This window comes from Lissotriton helveticus, chromosome 11 (genome assembly GCF_964261635.1).
Source record: "Lissotriton helveticus chromosome 11, aLisHel1.1, whole genome shotgun sequence".
NCBI lineage: Eukaryota > Metazoa > Chordata > Amphibia > Caudata > Salamandridae > Lissotriton > Lissotriton helveticus.
This window is the reverse complement of record NC_136072.1, coordinates 593527831-593551345: the sequence shown is the minus strand read 5'-3', so window position 1 is coordinate 593551345 and position 23515 is coordinate 593527831. Positions and strand designations below refer to the sequence as shown.

At 45.5% G+C, this 23515-nt stretch overlaps 1 protein-coding gene across 1 annotated transcript in view; it reads right to left on the bottom strand.

The window, feature by feature from the left end:
• Positions 1–23515, bottom strand: part of LSM1 (LSM1 homolog, mRNA degradation associated) — a 225449-nt gene that overhangs the window by 92571 nt on the left and 109363 nt on the right. The window contains exon 3 of the mRNA XM_078666386.1: positions 7123–7238. Coding sequence (XP_078522512.1) covers positions 7123–7238 — 116 coding nt within the window. The remainder of the gene's footprint in view (positions 1–7122; positions 7239–23515) is intronic.

Below are 23515 nucleotides of genomic sequence, written 5' to 3'. Positions count from 1 at the left end.
TACGGACTATGTCTCTTTTTCCCTTATTCAGGATATAATGGTCTCTCAAACTCCTATGAGCGATCATAACGTGACCAGTATAACTCTTTTATTACAACCCCAGGTCACGAATGCCTGGTCTTTAAGCACTGGAGGAGTTTCTTTTCTTTGTAAGTCCGGTAGATGGTTTTGGAATCCGATGATTATGAAGGATTTGCAAATTATTCTTGCTCAAACCTTACTTGAATTAAAAGAATGGCAGGGCATGGAATTTTTCCACTTTGAAAACCTTAAGAAAAAAACTTACTGCGACTGCAAAGAAGCCTAGACATTCCGGGAAAGTGATTTTTGTTCCTAGTTTATTAGTACCACTAAATAAAGAAATAAAGAAATTAGTGAGGCAACAATTTATGTTTAGATCCACGGAAACTTCTAATAAGTTATCCTTACTAAAGAGAAGGAGGACCAGAGTGAGAGCAAAATTAAAAAAAGAAAAAGAAGACTCTCTCTGGATTAGCTTAAGGGAAGCTTCTGTTTATGGTAAATCTAGAGAATTCTGGTCCATAATTGGCAAGGGATGTGGCACAAGAACCTCCCCTATTCCCATTTCTATTCCTGAAGATGTTTGGTGCTCATTTATATTGAATCTGTATGCATCAAATGGCGTAGAGGGTGAGGATAGTGATTCCGTATGGGACTGTAGGTTTGCTATGAATCCTCCTTGTGAGAAATCCATTGCTTCTGCGATTAAGAGTATGCGCTCTTCCGGAGCAATGGGACCAGATGAGTTGCCCATTTCAGTACTGAAGCAGGATGTTTCTACTTGGAGCAGGATTCTTTTTCCTTTGTTTAAAGCGTGTTTTTTACTTAGATCAGTTCCTACATCCTGGAAGGGAAGTATATTAATACCCTTATTCAAGAAGGGAGAGCGGGATAAACCCATGAATTATCGTTTGATAGCTCTACTAGATGCTGTCGGAAAAGTTTTTGCTAAATGTCTTTTAACATTAATCTCGGATTGGGTGGACGCAAATAAAATTTTACCTTTGGAACAGACTGGGTTCCGTAAAAAGCATGGTACACTTGATAACCTGACTGCTTTTCAAGTGATTACGGACAAATATATACGAGTCCGGGGAGGTGGAGTATACGCAGCATTCATAGATTTCTCCACAGCGTTTGACAAGGTGGATCGTCCAACGCTGTGGAGAAAGCTTGCTAAAATGGGTATGCTGCCCCTTCTACTGGAACTTGTAAGATCTCTTCACTCAAATACCTGGTGCAAGGTGTTGCAAGGCGGAGAAAGGGGCCTTTCTCAGAGCATCCCATCCTTAAACGGGTTAAAACAGGGGTGTCTATTGGCCCCCATGTTGTTTTCTCTATATACTGCGGACCTACCTGCTTTTATTGCTGCAGGCGTTGGTTTAGCTCCGGTAGTTGGAGGTTCACCCATCTCTGTTTTAATGTATGCGGATGATATCCTCATTTTAGACTTACCTCCTAAGGGCTTGTCTAATCGCCTGCAAGCTTTACATTTATTTGCAGAAGCACATTTTATGAAGATTAATACCTCTAAAAGCAAAATCATGTGCATCACTGGAAGAAAAAAATGTAGATCTGTAAACTTCGGATGGGCTATAGGAGGCCAGAGATTAGAGGTAGTTAAAACTTACACCTTTTTAGGTAAAATAATCTCGGCAAACCTAAGCGAAAAACCCCATATTGAACACAATTCGCGTAAGGCATTGGCTCATGGTATGGGGTTATGTTCGCTGTACTCTGCGACAGGGAAAAGACACTTTGCCCGATTTTTGGAAGTGTACAGAGCAAAAATCCCTGCAACTCTGCTTTATGGAATAGAACTGGTGGAGTTAAGACATTGGGTTTTTTTGCATTTAATGAAGGGAAAGAATCTAAGAAGAATTTCCTCCTTTAATACAGCTTGCTCAGTGCCCGCATGCAGGCTGGAATTTGGCCTTCGGAGCTGCTGGGTACAGGGGTTGATTGCCCTGGTAAGATGGGTGGCATGTTTGGCTAGAGGTGAATTGGGTTCCTTACGGGCATACATTAAAAAGGAACTGCTGGGCAATCTAAATGAGTTCTCATTAATAGTAAAACATTTTAGAAAAGCTGTAGCATTGTTAGAGTTGGATGAAAATACTTTGTTCTTACTTTCTCCCTTTCAACTAAAGTCTCAGCTGAAACATGCATCTTGGGAACTCTGCTTTAAATTGGATATGATTGCTTTACATGAAAAGAAGGGTGGTGAGTTACTCCTAAGCTCGTATTCTATAAAGCAGGCCCAACAGTATGTCTCATGGAATATTCCTCATCGAGTGCGAAGGCTATGGTACCTTTTACGACACGATCTGCTTCCTTTATATTCTCTGTTAGCAAAGTGGTATGGAACATCTCCCATATGTAATTTTTGTAATAAGGCAGTGCAAGACCGAAATCATGTTCTGTTTACTTGTCCTACATTACGTCCATTACGTTCTAAATGGTTGAGATCTATTTGTCTTCAGTTGGGAATTTTGAATGTAAATTCTTTTTTTTATGCCCTTTATTGTCCACCCAATGAAATGTTTTGCTTTAAAAATTTTAATTTTTTTAAAGAGTTTTTTTAAACATTTACTAATGAATCCTGTAGATGCCATTTGTTGATTCTTCCGTCAGTGTTCCTGTTGTGATCCCTCAATTGGTTCTTTTTTCTTTGTGTATTTTTGTAGAATCTTATTGTATATTTTGGTGTATAGTTTTGTGATTGATAAATGTGGCCCTCTTTTGAGAGCCAAAAACATAATAATAAACTTTGACTAAAACTTTTTGTCTATCAATCAATCATTTGTAAAGCGCACTACATACCCGTGAGGGTCTCAAGGCGCGGGGGCGGCGCTACTGATCGAACAGCCAGGTCTTAAGTATCCTCCTGAAGGTCAGCAGGTCTTGGGTCTGTCGTAGGCTCAGTGGGAGGGTGTTCCATGTCTTGGCGGCGAGGTTGGAGAAGGATCTCCCACCGGTGGTTATTCTTCGGATGCACGGGAAGGTGGCGAGTGAGGTCGGCGTAGCGTAGCTGGTGATTGGAGATGTAGAAGGAGAGCCGTCTGTTGAGGTAGGCTGGGCCGGTCTTGTGGAGTGACTTGTGTGCGTGGGTGAGGAGCTTGAAGGATATCCTCTTGATGACGGGGAGCCAGTGCAGGTTTCTCAGGTGGGGGTGATGTGGCCGTGGCATGGTACATCGAGGTACAGTCGTGCCGAGGCGTTTTGGATGCGTTGTAGTCGTTTGATGAGCTTGGTCAGGGATCCCGCGTAGAGGGCGTTTCCGTAGTCGAGTCTACTGCTGACGAGGGCCTGGGTGACTGTCTTGTATCTGTTGGGATCCATCTGTAGATCTTGCGGAGCATGCGGAGGGTGTTGAAGCAGGAGGAGGAGACGGCATGGACTTGCTTGGTCATTGAGAGCGTTGAGTCGAGGATAATTCCCAGGTTGCGTGCGTGGTCGGTGGGTGTTGGGGTTGCCTCCAGTGTCGTCGGCCACCAGAAGTCGTCCCAGGCTGAAGGGTTGGAGCAGAAGCTTTGGCGGTGATGGGGTCCTTGGTGAGGGAGAGGATCAGCTGAGTGTCGTCGGCAATTATGTTGAGGTTGTGCTGTCGGGCTACGTGTGCAAGCGGGGCCATGTAAATGTTGAACAGCGTCGGGCTGAGGGAGGATCCCTGGGGTACCCTGCAGATGATCTCGGAGGCTTTGGAACGGAATGGGGGAGGCAGACGTTCTGGGTTCTGCCAGAGAGGAAGGAGGTGGTCCAATCCAGAGCCTTGTCTCTGATCTCTGCGGCGTGGAGGCGTGTGCGTAGTGCGCGGTGGCAGACGGTGTCGAAGGCGGCAGAGAGGTCTATGAGGATGAGTGCTGCGGTCTCGCTATTGTCCAGCAGGATCCTGATGTCATCGGTGGCGGCAATGAGGGCAGTCTCGGTGCTGTGGTTGCTGCGGAACCCTGTCTGGGAAGGGTCCAGGATTCTGTTTTCTTCGAGGTATCGGGTTAGCTGTCTGTTGATGGTTTTCCGGGAAGGGGAGCAGAGAGATGGGTTGGAAGTTCTTGAGGTCTCTTGGGTCTGCCTTAGGTTTTTTGAGAAGGGCGTTGATCTCGGCATGTTTCCAGATCTCTGGGAAGGTTGCGGTCTCGGGGGAGAGATTGGTGACGTTGCGCAGGTGGGGTGCGATGGAGCTGCTTGCTCTGTTGAAGACGTGGTACGGGAATAGGTCTGACGGAGAGCCGGAGTGGATTGTGCGCATGGTCTTACTGGTGTGATCGATGCTCACGCTGGCCCAGGCTAGCAGGGGGTCGTGGTCGATGGTGTGCGGAGGGTCTGTTGGGTTGCGGTCTGTTAGGGCTGTCTGGGCGTTGAAGCAGTCGTGGATGTCTGCTGTCTTGCGGTGGAAGAAGGCAGCGAGGGAGTCTCACAGGGCATGCGACGGCAGGATGTCGGTGTTGGAGCTGGGGGTTGGAGAGTTCCTTCACGATGTTGAAGAGCTCCTTGCTATTGTGTGCGTTATTGTCGAGGCGGTCTTTGAAGGAGGTCCTCTTGGCTGCCCTGATGAGGTGGTGGTTGCGGATGGCGTCCTTGTGTGCTGCGTGGCTGTCCGGAGTTTGTTCACTGTGCCATTTCTTCTCTAGTTTCCGGCAGGCTTGCTTGGAGGCTAGGAGTTCTGGGGTGAACCAGCTGGCCCTCTTGCTCGTGTCTCTGTGGGGGGGGGGGGGGTTCTTCAACAGGGCGAGGGTGTTGGCGCAGTCCTCAATCCAGCGTCTGAGGCTGTGTGCAGCGTCGGTGTTGGAGGGTTCAGTGGGTGGGCTGAGAGCGAGGTTTGCGTGTAGTTGGTCTTCGGTGATCTTGCTCCAGCAGCGGCGGGGGATCTGTTGGGCGCGGTGGCGTGTGTGGTGGGCTTCTGGAAGGCGAAGTGGATGCAACGGTAGTCGGTCCAGAGGAGTTCGGAGGTGTGGCTGACGGAGACGTGCAGGCTTGATGAGAAGACTGGGTCGAGCATGTGGCCGGCGGAGTGGGTGGGCGTTGTGACAAGTTGCTTCAGTCCGAGGTTGGCGAGGTTATTGATCAGGGTTGTGGAGTGGTCGTTGTTGTTCTCAAGGTGATAGTTCAGGTCTCAGAGGAGGATGTAGTCGGTGGAGGTCAGGCCGTGCGTGCTGATCAAGTCTGCGATGGAGTCGCTGAACTGGGGCGTGGTCCGGGGGGGTTTGGTAGACGAGGGTGCCTCTGAGGGTAGAGTTAGGGTCTGTGTGGATCTGGAAATGCATGTGTTCGGTGGTGCTGAGCGCGTCGTCGGTGCTAATCGAAACCCTGATGCTGTTCTTGTGGACGATAGCGATTCCTCCTCCAACTCCATTGGTGCGGTCTCTACGGGTGATCTTGTAGCAGTCTGGGACAGCTATGGCGATGTCGGGTGCGGAGGAGTTGTTAAACCAAGTCTCAGTCAGGAAGACGACATCCAGGGATGTTGTGTCGAGCAGGTCCCAGAGCTCGACGGCATGCTTGCGTGCGGAGCGGGTGTTCAGTAGTATGCATCGGAGGTGGTTGGGGTCTTTCTCGTCTGCTCTGAGGCTTGTGTAGCTGCAGTTCCGGCAGGTGAAGGGGCCGTGTGTGCGTTTCGGGGCGGCCTTGAAGCAGGTGTGGCTCCGTCCGGAGTTGGCGTCGTAGTGGCGGCGGTCGTCGTGGTGAGTAAGTTCCTATTGCATAGAAAGCACACATCCATGTACGCTGCACTTCATTCCTCCACAGCCGAGCCTGCTGATTTTTTGCTGTTTTCTCACATCACATCTGCGGACAGTGCTCCCCTGGTTTTCAACGTGTACAGCTTGGCCAAGACACTCCGTCCGCCGGTTGGGGAGGGAGCACGCGCAGAATAGGAAGAGGATCTGGGGCACTCACTATCAGATGAGACAGGCGTTTTTCTGCGAACAGACCCACTTTATTTCTAGAAATTATCGGCATAAGCTCCATTATAAATACCTACATAGAGCATTGTGAGGTACTGGCCGGAGATTTTCCGGTATCTTGACTAATGATTGACTCAGACTTAAGCCCTTCACCGCTGCTCACCTTACTGGGATATGTCAAGCCATTGAGTACTGGGGTTCGTCACTTTACTGCCATTGCCTTGCTTCTTGCTAAGAGGCACATTTCAAAACACAGGTGTGACCCCAGAGTCCCCACAACTAAGGGCAGGATATTGGACCTGATATACTGTTAAACCACTAGCGATATATATGCTACATTGCAACCACCCTCGTCCAGAACTAAAAATATCTGGCAGCCACTTCGTACTTACCTGTTGCTTCACCCAGACAAGACGGAATGAAGGGGTGCTGAATGGAACCGATGTATGGGGCTCAATGTCCTAATTAATGGGGGATTTTGGGACCGGGCACAGATTTGCATTGTATTATTTGCATTGTCAGATAGGACCTGGTTATGTCAGGTCTTGCTTATCCCATTTTCTTTATCTTTTTTTTCCTCCCCGAGGCTGAAATGCCTGATCTGTTCCTAACTATCACTCTGCTGGACTTGTTGCGATATTGGACACTTGGTATCATTAACGATAATGATGCTATGGCTGATCTCTCTTCTACTATTATCAAATACTTCTGTATGAACCTCTTTACCTTAGGAAAATATACATAATGTGATCTCTCCTGCATATTGTTTATGTTGGCTTATAATTGATGAAAGTCTTAATAAAAAGAAAAAAGAAAAAAGGTATACCAATGATAAGCTAAAAAATAAAATGTGAAGTCCTTAAATATGTTGGGGTAAGGCAGCATAGCTGGCATTCACATTGAGAAGAGTTTCTCAACAGCCGGAACTCTTGTGGAGCAAGAGGGTTCCTGCATGTTTCATGGGTAATCATTTTAGAAAATGAGCTTTACAAAAATGCTTGTGTGACACCTAAACAGAGACAATGAAATACTCTGCCTTTATTCTTTGGAGCATCTGGTATCCTTTGCTCTCAAGTCCCGCTTTTTTTTTTTTGTCTGTGGGGGGACTAAAAATGTATATATAGGTCGGTGACGAAAAACTCAGATGGGAGCTGGAAGCGGTTAAAGCAATTATTAAACACAAAAGCTTATTACTTACTATTTCTCCTAGAAGAACCACGTTTTCTCCTCTTACAACAAATATGCCTCGAGGGATGTCGCCATATTTCTTTCTGACATGAATGCGCTCTACTGTCTGATGTAGCACCAGGTTTGCTGTAAGAAAGAGGGAAAATTAATGTTAGTTTGTGTCCAATTTCCCAAAAATGTATTTGCAAATGTACACTTTGGAATGAAGAGAACCTTAAAACTGCCTGCAGCCATTGACCTCTGTCTTGCATTCCATGATTGGTTAGATCTGAATGTGCCGCTGCTCCAAGCAAGTTGACCATCAATGAAAGCATCGCAATCTCAACACAGATTGTTCAAAAACACAGGGTCCCCGTGTTATGAGCTGCACCAATTTTTACTACTGTTCCTTAATACGTTTCATCTTCAGACCCAAAAATAACAATTAAATATTGTCAAACTTAACTAATTTGAAGTAAGCAGTTTGCATACACACCTATCGTTCCCCAATTTGTGTCCCTCTCTACCAGAGTACTTACTACTGTTGTGTATCAGTCGAATTATGAACGAACCACGTATCCTCCTACAATATATATAATAAACTGTTTTTACCTCACCCAGTCAACCAAGGCCTGTCTGTTTCATCGGATATCCAACAGCACTCTCAGTATCTTCATCCAAAATCGTTACAGACAACTTCAAATGTCTTGGGCAGCACAAGCTAAACAGAACTCTATCTTCTGCATGTGTAAAACAAAGCACTTAACCCATGCCTGACAAACATTGGTAAAGTAGCACCACTGTTGCACACTACACCAATACACACTATAGAACATAGTGGAAAGGCTAGCACAAATGAACCATGCCATCATGAAACAACCACCACTATCCAAGAACTTACCTACAACTTCACACAACAATCTTAGCCAACACTACACTGCCTGCAAACATACTAGAAGAGAGCACACAATTTGTTTCCCCACACATCTGGCACAGCCATCCCTTTAAATCTGAAGAACAGCTGAACGCACAATCAACCAAAGTACCACACCAATCTGACCCCAACCTACACCCAATTACTCACCATCCAAATATCATGAAATCATGGAATTACAAATTGCACACCTGTACTCAAAGACCTCACTGTTTGGTCCAGGACAGAAGAATAATAGGGTAGGCAAGGGCATCTGGCATGTTAAGGATGTGCAAAGATACAAAAGGTAGAATCCTCAGACAAGTCATAACCTAGCCTCTGAGGGGGGAAAAGGAGGGAAGAAGAGTACCCAAAAACATATGAACCAGAGACAAGGAGTTGATTAGAATACTGCTCAGAACCCCAAGAAGGATTAGAGCACACTACACAGAGCTATAAAAAGTAGTTAATCCCTTGTTTAAGGAAAAGTTAAACCTGCCCTGCTAATATGAGAGCTCGAGGCTCAGCTGAAGAGCAACTAGTGCTAGAAGACCACAGCAGGAGGGGACGGCCTATCAGCGGAATTTTATCAAAGTAGGGCAGGGGAATTGCCGATCGACTACTAGAAGTTTATACTAAAGCCTATGAAAAGGGAATACGCACCGTATTCACGCGGGAGACGCTTATAGTTATGCTCCCCAAGCCTGACTGGGATAGTTTAGAGGTATCTTATCACCTTTTGTCAATGCTTAATGTGGATGTGAACATTCTCAGTAAAATTTTAGCCTCTAGATTATTAGAGTAACTGCCCCAATTGATAGCAGAAGATCAGAGCAGGTTTATCCCACGCAGAAACACCCTCTGTAACCTGCTGAGACTATCGTTGGTGATGCATTCACCAACTTTAGAGGGTGACCAGTTAGCGCTCACGCTGCTGGACATCGAACAAGCATTTGATTGTGTAGTAATCTGCTTCTCATGTAATGCATCTCCCTGGCCCTGGTTCTCTGCCTGAAGCTCTAGCTATACGATGTCATTTGGAATGTTATGGATGTTTGTACTTGAAGAGAGCTGTTAGAGAAGATGGGCTGAGCATCCAGGAGGCCGCTCCTGGTGGGGCTTATATTAGGAGCTTATATTAAGACTTACATTGGAATTTACTAAACTGTAACTTGAAGAATAAACTACAACTCCAAGAGCTGTCTACCAGACTTCATTGATTTCTACATTGGCGACGAGGCAGATACCCTGTCATGTGAATTTTTATGGGAGGTGTTACACAAGGCTGGCCTAGGAGGGACCTTTATAAAGTGGGTGCAGCTGTTATATGATGCCCCCTCAGTGAGTGTGCGAGTGGGGAAGTGGTGTCGCAGAGTTTTGTTCTGAGCCAGGGGACCAGTCAGGGGTGCCCCCTGTCGCCCCTGCTCTTCGCCTTGGCGATGGAGCCCTTGCCCTGCCGGTTGCGGGTGATGTTGCTGGGGTACAAATAGGGGCGACCACACACGTGGTCTCCCTCTAAGCTGATGAGGCACTGCTATACCTGCACAGCTTGTCTTATTCAGTCCCCATCTTCCGGGTGGTTCTGGCTGAATTTGGCGCACTCACCAGGCTACATGTAAATGGCACTAAACTAAAATGGTTTCCACTGGGGATGTTGGCGGGGAGGCTGGTGCAGGGTTTGCAACAGCGAGACTGCCCATGGAAACCAAGATGGTAAGATATCTGGGGATACGGGATACAAATGGGGCTAGGGAATTTGAAGCAGCAAATATATGCAGGGTGGTTGATGGGCTGAAGCCTACAGTAACATTTTGGAATACACTTCGTACCTCCTTGATTGGGAAGATAGCTTTGGTAAAAATGATAGTACTTACTTGATGTTTGTATGTTTTTCAAAGGACCCAGTGACATCCATAAAAAAGTTCTATCTGGACCTAGATGGGCTGATAGTGGAGTTATTAGGGTCACTGGGAGGAAGAGATTTAGCCTGGCTTCTCTAAAGCGCCCATGGCGCAAGGGGGGTCTTTTGTTACCCTGTTTGGAATATTATCTTGCTGCACAACAGCATGCAGTCCACTGACTTGACGACCAAGAGAACTGGGAACGCAGACTGTTGAGGGGCCCCTGTAGAGGGGTTTCATTGCCGGTGCTATTGATGGGGGTGAGGGTCCTGCCAAGCTTACCATATGGGGTCAGGCAGGTGTGTGGGGCATGGGAGCGGGAGGCCAAGACTGTACTGATAGGGCTCCCTTCGCGCCAGATATTAGCAATCTGGGCATTGCATGTGTTTAAACTTATTGCACATTCTATGTCCCTACATTAATGGCAGGTTGGCGGTTGTGATACTCTAAGAGATTAGTGCCCCAACAGGTTTATCACCCTTGCGGATGCCATAGAAATGTTACAACTTTGAACCAGACAATTCCTGCAATTGACCAAAATTGCAGCTACGGCACGCAAGATATGGCTGTCTTTTCCTGAGGCCCCGCAGGCCTCTCACACTTAGGAAACTCTATTAGCCATGACTGAAGGTAGGAGGTTTATCTCCCATATATACAGGGCATTGAGGGAGGATGCTCGTCTGCCTGAGCTTTCAGTACAGCATAAATGGCAAGAGAATCTGGAGGCACCCTTATCAACGAAAGATTGAGAGGGGATACATGAGGGTATAAAATTGCCAATGCGCGGTTCAAACTGCTGCAATGTCATGTGATACATCAGGTGCACCTTTCTCCAAGTAGGTTAAATGCTATATACCCGACGCACTCTTCTGGGTACCCCCGATGCAGAGGGTGGAAATCTGGGGGTTCCCAAACATAGATGAATATTGGCAGACAGTCCTTGCGACGTTACGTACGCCCTCGGGTGGGCTATCACCAGGGAAGGGGATCCTTGCCTGTTGGGACACATCCCCTTTAGGAAAAAGAAAAAGTGGAGTAGAATTTTTTTTAATTATGTTGCAGGTATTGGCAAAGCGTAGATTTGACATTGGGTGGCTGTCACCGACTGCACCAAAAGTTGCTTACTAGTTAAAGGATATGGGTGAATAGACTAGCGCTGAAGAGTCACATGCGCAACAGGCACAGGGATAATAAACTGACAGATGACTTGCGGGCCTGGGTGGCGATGCTCTCGGAGTTGATGACACCCCCAGGTGAGTTGCCAACTTAGGTAAGTGGCTTTGGATGAAGGGACAACATGGTTACAATAGAAGCTATGAGTTGACCTTTAACTTATGCTTTATAAAAGCCATGCTTGAACTGTTGCCCTTCTCCTGCCAAGGGAAAACATCAACATTGCACTGTATGAATGTATTATACTGAGATTGTGTTAGACCCTGAGGAGGGTTGGGGGTGGGCGGACTATAAGAGGGGTTTTGTTGGTTTTTAACATTGTGCTATCATTCAATTTGTCAATATTAGTACCGTAAATTTGACATTGACAAAAAATGTGTACTTAAAAACACAAAAAACTAGTGCTAGAAGAAACCTACACCACCTCTGCACCATAAGCACAGGCATTCTTTCACCAACGCATACAAAATGTAGACAGCAAGTATAGTTTCAAGCTTGCTGAAGCCCTCAACTGGTGCACTTCCAGAGCTCTTTCTGGTTAAGTTGACAATCAGAAATCCTGCACCCCTCAGTGATGCACCCTGCTGAGACAACCCAAACACATGCCAAATCCACAAGGGTTTGGATGGCGAGTGGCAAAGCCATCCTATAAATCTCAATAGGGAAAAGCCACACACTCAACTGCACACTCACTCATTGGGTGTGGGCATACCAATTGATATTGCCCCATACCCAAAGCCACCCATGTGTCATAAGCACAAACCCACAAGTGAAAACAAGCTCTGCATCAAAGCACTAAAGAATACATTAGTAAATGCACTATATAATATAAAATAACATCCAAATGATTTAACAACCTAATTCTACATTATAGCAACTATAGGTTATTGTAATTTGGAGAGCCGAAGCTTGTGTTTAATTAGTGTGACAATACCACAAACGACTGACACTCACATTTACTCAGGGATGACAGCTGATGTATAATTAACACTGTGGAGCAAAAAAAGGCTCACACATGAAGGATGGGCTAGGTTAAGATTGTATGTGAAGCCTGAGGTGATCAGAATGGGCTTGTTCGGGTTACTTGAGAGAATGAACTGTGCGATTAGTCCAAGAGAAAGTTGTGTACCCAGCTGCTTAATGGATGATATGATAAAGTGGATTATTCATTGGGGTGGCTGGGGCGTCCACCAATAGTAATAATATCACAATCTTGTCAAGTCTACTGACAGTTTCAGCAATTTAAACCTCAGCTCAACCCTTGGTAGCTAGGGCACAGAGCAGAGGCTTAACTTAAGAAAATGTGTAAAGCACTTAGAAAGAACAACACAGGCACATTTTTTTAAAAGGGAAAGAGATCAAAATAAAATCCCAGTCCAATTTAGAAAAATAATGACAAAAAAGGAGAAATTGAGATATTAATTTTTAAAGTTTTAAGTAAAAACAGAGCTAAAAAGCAGTAAGTGGGTCAACTGGTTGCTGTACACATTGACATAGACACAATTTAAAGCCAACCTTGATGTAGCTTTCATTAGATACACTAGGACTCAGATGGCTGCAGCCGAGACCAAAGCATTAGCCTCCAAAGCCTCTAGGCAGGGGAAAGGTAACTTTAAAAAAAATACATTTTCCTTAAAATTCATTAAAACCACACCTTCACCAGTGATCTGTGCTTATTATTAATATTACAAAGAGTCAAAGAATGCCATTTCCAGCTGTTTCTAAGCCGAAGATAGCTCTATTACATTTAATAGTGCAACTCCGTGTTATTCTAATGAACAGCCAGCCTTGCTACAGTAAAAATAGCTTTTAGATGCTAGTCACTTTATAGACATGGTTAATATTAACTTTCTACATGTGCTACTTTTAAATACTGTGAACCCTGCTTTATTGGCCAAAAGGTCTACTTAAGGGTGACTTAGAAGGGAGGTTTAGACTTGTCAAAAGCATTTTTTGATAGGTGGAAATACAGTTTAAACTGCCAGTGTCAGGCTACAATGGTAGGCCTGAAGCCATGTTTACACAGTCGTTGTAGTGGATGGCACAATAGATACTGCAGTCCACTAGTAATATTTAACTTACAGGCCCTGGGTGCAATTTGCACTATATATTAAGGACATATATATGCCGACTAAGATTATAATTAATACTAACATGTTTTAGGGGTCAGAGGACATGCACCGGGGGCCTGGTTAGCAGAGTCCTAGTGCACCGAGTAAAAAAGAAAAACAGCACCACTGGTCCACGCAAAATTTGGGTGATCACGCAAAAAGAGGCACTTTCCTAAAGGTGAGCTTTACAAATAATTCGAGAATAAGCCTGTTGTCATAAAATAAGCACGCTGAATGAAATCTGTTGGTCACAGACTGTTCTGCGAGCCTCTCTTTCAGCCACTTAAGATTGACTGATGTTTCAGCTGTGTTCAAGTGGGTTAGGTTTAAAGATCATGAAGGAAATGCTGTGTTCCAATATGATACTCTGGTATGAAGGGGAGTATATGAATAAGCAACATAGCAATCAAAGTGTGATGAGAAGTTAAAAGGCCATGTTTTGAATCTGAGTGAGGTGAAAACTTTAGGTCACACATTGTTGGTATATGGCATGAAATTTAAAAAAGCCTGGTTGAATCAATCGATAAATCACCATTTGAGTCGGCATTGTGTGGTGACAGTGGACGCTCAGATACACAAATTGTGAGCATGCAGTCTCACGTAGTTTGGAGAAAGAGGCAGGTAATATCAAAGGGTACACAAATGTGTGCACAAAATGATTTACTCTGCAAGCGAAAGAAAAGGCTTCCTTGATATGTAAATTCACATGACTCATTTTCGCATTTTTACATGGGTTTACGAAATCCATGTTTAGCATCAATTCCACACTGCTGCTGTTCGTATTAAATGCTAGGGGGATGATGTCGAATAAGATTATCAAGAATTCTGACGGGACAAAGACAACGGTGAGGGCAAAAGCAGATTCGCACACAAAACTTGGAAAAAATCTTAGCAAAGCCAAGAAAAAGCTATTGCAGTGCTAGGCAGATCGCTGCTATCATTAAACTTGGCTGCTAAGGGGTGTGCATGTAGGTCCATTGACTTTCCATTGAAATCAATGGGCCCTACATGACGAGTTACCCTTGTCATTAGCACTGAAGGGGTTAAGAACCGTCTGCAGGAAGTAAAGGTCACCACTGATATTTACCTACTTGAAAGAGCTTAGTGAAAGACCGTTTATCTACTACATTTATTTACCTTAAGGAACAAATGAGGGTTGAGCTCTCATGAAACCATGGGACTAACCTCAATAAAAACTTCACAGGCCGTCCCCACAAAGCGTCACATTCCCATCAAGCAACACCAACGAAATGCTAACGAAACACATTTAATGTTGGTATCTGGCACAGAGTTTGGAACATGAAGAGCTGCACGAGTTCCTTTCAGATTGACTAATCTGTTGGGTTTTTTTCATTAAACATTTTACATTTGAAAAATATTATATATCGTGATCTTCAAACCATACTAACTAGCTAGGAAGTCACATTCTCAAACTATCATTAGCTAACAGGGTTTGAGGTTAGCTAATGATAGTTTCATGGGTTTCAGACACTCAACAGATAAACAAGCAGGTTAGAGGTTCCTCCTGCATGACAGCCTCCCATTGATGTGGTGTGGCAGTGTGATACCGTCTGAATTCTAGGCTGTACCATTTAGTTCATGCCATAATTTTTACTTTTCTTGTACTAACAATATAACCTTACAAGACTGCATTTATTAATATAAACAAAACCAGAGTATTGATTAAAATATGACCTGGAAATTGTATGGCTCAGTGAAGGTACATCTATTAGCAATGTTCATTTATCATTTTTATACTGCGACCCAGCTAATAAATTACACTGGCTTCGAACCAGGGTGTGTCAAATTAAGTAAAAGTCTGTGAGACTCATTTCCACTTCACCCGTAAACTTAATGCAAAGTCATATCTCACGTTCACAAGTCCTGTAAGGAGACTGGCTGGCAGGGTCGTAGTCATCAGTGGTTCAGCCGGTGTAATGCACCGGGGGCCCGGTCTGGCCTGCACGCCAGAGATAGGGGTTATTTGTGATGTGTTCAAAATTAATTCTATTTTTAAAGACCTGCGCAGCTTAAGTCTTTACTTTTCCATTCGAGGGGGAGAGGGTTTGATTTGATTAACAGTTTGATATCATGCCAATGAGGCAATGTAAACATTTTATTTACATTCACATCACTAATTAAAATACAGCCAAATTGATTACATTTCCATTAATCTTATGTAAAAAAAAATGGCACCAAAATACAGTTGCAACCAAAACCAACCACTCGTAAAATAACACTATTCTAAAATCCTAAGGCTTTGCATACAATATTACTTATTTCCTTTTTTATGCTAAAATACAATTGATCACATGCAAAATATGCAACTTGCCCTTCCCTTAGCTTCTGCAAAATACTGTTATTAGTATGTAGCTACATTTAATAGAGCAAAACGCGGATCTCAGTCTTTTAAAGAAATATAGGCTAGAGGTGATTAGATAAGAGAAATACAACAGAAGACAATGCTGGCATCATTGGGGCAAATTTCGCCAAGAAACCACACATGCAAGTTGCCTATGTAGAAACCTAACATTGTGCAAAAATAGAGTTCTATTTGTGTAAACTGCAGCTAAAACAGTAATATTTATGAAAAGCACAAATTATCTGTACAAAATAAATGTAATGTTGTGCAAAATTGGGCCACAACGGTAATAAATGTGCACAATGCAATTGTATTTGTGCAAGATGTAATTATAGCAGAAGAAAAAGCAAACTTCATTTCATTTCAAATGGCATAAACCAACTAAAGTGATTTACGGTATATGCATTGAGGAACCATCCTGTTAAAGCCGGTTTCACAGGAGCCATGAATCTTACATTTGAGGACCAACCTTAAAGTTCCATGAATGTACATGTAGTACAATGGACTACTCCGTTCAGTTAACTGTTAATCATCTACAGCCAATAATTTACCTACCGCATAGCACGTTATATCATATTTTAAAATGACGGTCATTAGGTCACAGGTACGACAAATCCGCAACATTCTAAAAAGGGATAGCAGAAAACGTCTTCTGCTTTTAATCAAAGCATGTGCAAAATGCAATTATGTATGAAAAGGACAATGGAGTATTTTGGTAGAAGGGACCCATACCACTTACTGCCCCAACCAGTATACCCAACTTCCACTTTATAAAGGCTGGGATCTACCCCAGCCTCATCTTCTGGTCCCACTATCTAATATTACCACTTTTTAGGTCCTAAAGGTCAGGCAGGGCATGCCCACAGTAGTATGCCTCCAATATATAGTGCAGATTATCTCTATTGTACGTGTCCTTTATGTCAGCCTTCCTGGAATACTCATTTACTAAGGGCACGATTTAGATCTGACATCCTGAGATTTCCTTCCGACCGCCGTATCTGGATTACGGTGGTTGGATGGAAAACCGCAAGAGGGTTCCGCTCCTCTTCCAACAGGCTATGTGAGCTCGTCGGAACAGGAGTGGAACAGTAATCCCTTCCATGAGGTCGAAATTATGATGTCAGGTTTCTGACAGCCTTACCATGTCGGCCTTTCCAACATTGAAAGGCTGTCGGAAAGACGGTGCCGGGATTTTCACAAACTCCCATTTCTCAATGGGAGCTTGCGCTGTGGGCGGTTTCCATCCTCCACCCAAGCTCCCATAGAGAAATGGGAGTTTACGACCGTACCATGTTCGCTTGCATTGTAATCAGGTGTGCGGAACCGCAGACCGTTTGTCAGGCAGTTCACTCACCGAAACGGTGTCGGTCGGCGGCAACTCCAACCAACATCGTGATGAGGGCCCCAAGTGCTTGGTTATCTGTTTCTGCTGCACTACAGACATATTTTGAAACACGTACCAGAGAGGCCTCGATATCCATGAGATTGACAACCCATTGGCCAATGTATTTCTTTTGCAGGTAAGATTGTATTATTTGCCTTAAGTCGCTCTCCTCCGCCTTATGGAGAGAAGACCAGTAGTTAAGGATCCGCTGTTTATACTTAAATAGGGGACACAAGTCGTTTTCACGGAGGTTTCACCGTCAAGGCTGCACTTTACTTTACTTAGCCCACATCTCGCCGCACCCGCTCCGCGGGTGCCGCATCGTTCAGGAGTGTTGGGGCAACATCACAAGAGGAGAGGAACGGCAAGGCGGTACCGGGCAAGAGGCTCAGCGGGGCTGCGAGCGTGCGGGGACTCCATCAACCAGGAGTCCCTGCGAGACCGTTAGGCAGCATCCGGTCCGCTCTCCCTGCGGGCCCGCCCACCTGAGGACTGTGAAAAGCACCCTGCACCTTTTCCCTCGCTGGGACACAAGTCGTTTTCACGGAGGTTTCACCGTCAAGGCTGCACTTTACTTTACTTAGCCCACATCTCGCCGCACCCGCTCCGCGGGTGCCGCATCGTTCAGGAGTGTTGGGGCAACATCACAAGAGGAGAGGAACGGCAAGGCGGTACCGGGCAAGAGGCTCAGCGGGGCTGCGAGCGTGCGGGGACTCCATCAACCAGGAGTCCCTGCGAGACCGTTAGGCAGCATCCGGTCCGCTCTCCCTGCGGGCCCGCCCCCCGCCTACCACGTCCACTATATTAAAGCCTCAGACTCCCGCAGTGCGGGACGCAGCTCGGGGCGAAGACCGGGCAAAGAGCGGGCCGTTTGAGGCCGTTCGAGGTCCAAGAGGTCTGGTCTGGGCCCCTCTCTTTCGCTCCTTGTTCCGCCATTTGTCCAGTTCACACTGCTCCCTCTTATTGTTGTTTTTGTTGATTGCATACCTTACCAAATATGTGCACACGGGCTAGCCGCAGTAGGGCTGCTAAGGGGGGATTGAAACAAAATGGTCCCATGGGTGACTTTATTACACGTACAAACATTGCCATAGACAATGAAATTACCAAATTGCAAACTCGTGTCTCCTTGGATTTGGCTGCTGCTAGAAGATTGTCGCAGGACTTTGCCAACTATAAAAAATCATCCTTGGGTCACATAGCATCTGCTACTACTCCGGAGCGTTTAAACAACCCGCGCAGCGTAATTACGCAGGCGGATGTCCATCACACTCCGGCTCCGCTTGTCTCACTCTCACCCTTGTACCCTACATCTCCGCTTATAAGTCAGCTCCCACCCGTGGCTACTCCTGACCAACAACTCACTACCATTCCTTATTCCCCAGTTATTTCCGATGTATCCACATGCAATAGCACTAAGGGCAAACTGTACAAAAGGAAACGTACCTCAAGGTCTGCTTACTCCCGTAAGAAAGCTAAAATTGCTGGGGCACATCTATCCTATGCTGGTATCATCCCTGCGCCTAGCGCTATAGGAGGGTTTGTGCCCTCGTTACAGGTTCTCTGGGGAAAAGATAGTGATGGTGCAGTCTCTGCAACTACTAAAGATAATACAATTGCAGAGGAAATCAGATTACATTCAAAGGATCAGGAAGGGAGGGATGGGGAGTTTATAGGGATAGTCTGGGAAACCTTAAAAAAGCTCTTATCTCCTCTGGACCCAAGACTTTCACGCATTGAGAACCATCTATTAGAGATGGAAAAGAGCATCATAGCTTTGGCCACCCTCGGCTTGCGAGGTCTAGAACACCAAGGTCTCCTAGAGAATAATTTAGCCCCACAGACCCCCAACCCTTCCCCCTCCAGCACCAGTTACAACACAGCCAGTCCCCAAACCTCGTACCAAGGGACTCGATCATAAAATCTCTGATCCCCCTCCTAAGGCGTCAAAGCCAAACCACCCCATCTCCCAAGTTCAAACACATACTAATGCGGGTGCTCTTCCAAGGCACAATGCTAGCAACACTACCCACCGACCGACTCAGGGTTCACACTATAAGAGCAACTGCCAAGGGGGGTATATTGATCTCCCCCCTGAGGCCAATGACTACGTGGTGGTGCTGACGGGTGTGCCGGAGGTCGTGAATGGCCAGCACGAAAACCATTGGTCTCTAAAGAATAAGGTCATGTACTGGCTCAATGTGCATAGACCGATTCCAAATGGCCGGACAAGCGGAGTGAAAATGGTGCGAAGAGTTCCCTGGGGTGGGTCCCTCACGGAAATTTAGATCTGGCGACTGTATAGTCGTGACGTTTGAGGATCCATACACGGCCCACCATATCTGTTCATAGTGTTCTGATGGCAAAGGCCAATCCATTGCACCTAGGCCATTAACCTTCTTTTACCCACCACGTACCGCACACACTTATGGGGGCAACTGGTCCATGGTACACCATCAGCCCGGGAGGGGGCATTTCATTAAAGATCAAGTTCCAACTAGACGCTGGTTCGGGGTACCAACCTCGAACAGGTACACCTGTCTCGAAGAAGTGGATTGACTCTTCAAGCCCCCTGACTCTCCACTTCTTCCAAAGATCTCTTTATCTTATGAGGAAATGGACTCCTATTCCTTGGTATCCAAATCTGATGGGACTTTCTCCGCCCCACTTGCCCAGCAAACGGCACATGTTTTGCCAGCGCAGGGAGTGTTGAACACTCTTAATACCCATAGGACTCATGTAAATGTGCATGAGATAGTTACATCACCAATGACCTCTCTGTTATTCCACCAGATGTCTTTGCCTGCTGACAAACGAATAACCGTTACTAGGGAAAATATCCGAACACAGAAAGAGGCCACTCAAACATCAACTAGAGCCGATGAAGTAGTGGCAGTCCTTGATCATGGCACAAGGTTAGGCCTTGTCCCGAACCTTGATCCCCCTGTTATTGCCCCAATGACTAGACAGAGAACCACAAGTAACCCACAGCTGAAGATCTTAAGCTGGAATGTGGCGGGGCTGGCACGCAATGTTGACAACCCAGACTGGAATTCATTTGTGGATCCTTTCGGGATTTGTCTTCTGCAAGAAACATGGTGTGTGGAACCCCGCCGCAGGGTAGGGTATACAACCTACTCTGTGCCTGCATCTCAACCACAGGGCAGCAAAGGTCGCCCGTCGGGTGGCCTTCTCATTTGGGTCAGTATTGCTTTGGGACTAACTATAAGGCATATAAACACACATTCGCCTGATCTTCAAAGACTCACAATATCGTGCCATGGGGGTCGGAAGTTAGAAGTGTTTAACCTTTATTTAAGGGGGGCTAGGGGGGGAATTTCAATGTTATCCTCATGTGGAGTAGAAGAGGAGCTTAGATCTTGTAGCATCGATTCCCTTGTTCTCGTAGCAGGGGACCTTAACTGTTGTTTCGAACCCTTAGCCAGTGAGGACATTCTAGACACCTGGGTAGACGATGCTAGGAGAGGCATTCCCTTGCTCTCTCTGGATCTGATTAAAAAATGGACCCAGAGTGCCATAGATATCAACTCACTCTGTATGGAATACGACCTTAGGGCTACTAATGGTCGTTCTAAGTCAGATCCTGGGGGTGTGCACACCTACAACAGGGTGGGACATACTTCTAGAATCGATTACATATTGTTGAACCATAAGCTGTGGTCGTATTTCCATGACATGGAAGTCTTATTGACATCTGACAGTGACCATAACCCTTTGGCCCTAACCCTTACTGCCTTGTGGCAAGACAGGAATCAAATTATGCCCCCACCCATATGGAAATCATCCCACGAATTTGTTCCCTCGAACTGCGGCAGGCGATTAAAATGGGCTAAAGTTGCTGCGGACGAGGGAAGGATGGCCCAAGCAAAGACCATATTGTCAGCTGTGAAGCTCAGTTTAGACACATCAGCATCCGTTAAGCATGATGTCCTTACGATCCTCACAGAAACTGTCTTAGCCTTAAGTGAACTGTTCATAGTTCCTCAGAGTAGGGCAAGGGCCGTAAGTACACTCGTTACCAAGGGTAGAGATAAATGGTACTCCTCTGCATGTCGTGCTGCCAAAGGGGAACTTGTCCTAGCTGTGAAACTAAAAGACCCAGCTCGAATAAGACTTGCTAGGACAAGTTATAAAAAAGTTTTGTCCGCGGCAAGGGAAGCGCATGAAACCAACTTTTGGAGAGAGCTAATGGATGCGAGCTCTAAAAAGGATACTAAGGGGTTCTGGGATTTGCTCAGAGCCAGGGACAGGCCCGTCGCTTTGTGGTAAATAAATAAATAATACCCTATTTTTGAATGAATAAATGAATAACAGATAGCTCAATAAATAAGAGTCAAGATTCGAGGTAGTAGGAGTTTTGCAGGTTTAATACAGCATAAGGACAGGAACAGGACGACCTGCACGGGAATAGGATGGCAGCTGCCGGGGACAGGATCGGGAATGACGGCGTGACTTTTAATAACAGTACATGAGCATATATACATAACGCGAACACATAGCATTACATTGCAATAGGCGTAGCAGTGGGTGGAGCAATAGGCGTGACGCGTAGCAGTCGCGAAAGATAAGGGTGAAAAGAGGTGTAACAGGGCGTATACATAGACATGTGATGCAAACGTAACAGAATATGTCATGAATGGGGCGGAAACCATGGAGGGGGCTACCTGAGGAGCCGGGACCTCTAACCTGATGGTGCGCGCAAACTGGCAATGACGTATCACTAGGAGAAGCTGGGGGCTATGAACTCTGTGCTAGGAGCAGAGACTGAAGTCTGGAGAGTCAGGGCGACATGTACCTAAACAGTATCTAGTATCTGATGTTTAGGGAACATGTTGATATAAACTAGAAGTCAGGAGGGGAAAGGCTAACAGACACTAAGACTGGACCATGCATTATTCTACATGTAGTGCGTGATGAAGAATATTAAATGACCATTAATACAGTATTTCTCTAACATGGGGCCGTAAAGGCTAGACAATGACGGAAACTATTGATGCAGTTCAGTAGCTTTAGGAATGCAGAGGAAGAGGACTGAACTGATAATCTGGAATCATAACATACTCTTGGCAGACTCAGAGGCATGGCCAAGCTGAACCGGGCACTGCGAGGCAGGAAGTAAGTGAAGGGTCGAGGATACAGGTGGGGGCCGTGTCGCTCCTCAGCGAGGGCTTCAGGAGACAGGAGACAGGAGCTGAATCTGGTGTCCGGGCCCTTTTGAGGCCTAGAAACGGGGACTTTACAATGGAATAACGTGCACACTGAGAAACGTGGCAACGTAGCTTTACATAGGCCTGATATTCGTAGTATTCACGAGAACTGGAAACTGCCATACTAGAGGTGGACACAACTGTAATTGCGTCTTTAACCAAACATGGGGAATAACATATGCATATTAATCATGCACATATAACATATGATGGAGGACGCGTAGGGACACAGAACATGGCAAAATTTACTTTTCCACATTCCCTCCTTGTCACTACGTTTCCTTCAGGAAACATCAATATTCATGATACCATCTATCATTTCATACAGTATCATTTGCTCGTCTCGAATTCTTTTTGAACGGGATTTAGAACGGGGCTTGGGACTGGGAATACAAGATGTAGCACAAATGCCGCAAATCGCAGGGCCACATTGTATACAGAGGCAGCAGCTGAATATGATCGCTACTGCAATACCTAGAAAGGACAAGACTTTCCATCCCCAGGCGGAAATTATATTCCAGAACCAACCGGACCATGTCCAGGTGCCTGGATCTTGGTGTAACAGATGGGCAATTTTATGAAGTCTGGTTATAGCTGAATAAACAGACGGCGCGTTATTTGGAATGAAAATGCAGCAACTAGATCCGATGACTCTACAGGCCCCGCCCCTATCGGCCAATATGACGTCAAGGACGAGACGATTCTGTAAAACGACAAATCTCATAGCAGATTGCTCTTCGGTTAAGTTACCTAGAGCAGAGGCAGTCTCATTGACTACAGCTTCAAGGGTTCTGGTTAACCTACGGATTAGTTTACTATTCTGGATAGGTCCTATAAAGAAAAAGAAACCTCTATTGAAATCTGTATACTGTTCTAGAGCAGTTTCAGTATAATCGACAATTGGGGACTCCCTTCTATGTCTAATGTGTACTAGATGTGTGTTTCTATGATAATCAGATGGGGCTAGGAAAACTGGTGGCAGTAGGAAGGCAATGTAACAGGTTCCCTCCCAATCGAGGGGCAGACGAACATATGCAGTTTGACCACAAATAAAATAAGAATGACGTGAAGCTTTGAAAATAGATTTCCCACTGTCACTATACTTGACAATAGTAGTACAATCACTATGTCCTACATGTACGGAACCATTATTTCGGACACATAATTCGCCTTTAACTGGTAGTACTGAAATAGCAGGTAAATCTGGAGTGGAATCAGACTGAACATTCAGGACCATGAAATTCGAAGAATAATTACCTAAATTGTAAACTTCATTTTCTAGATCTAACCCGATTCTGTGGGGGAGACCTTGCTTGTCTGGAAAACATGTACTGTTAAGAAAAGACATATCT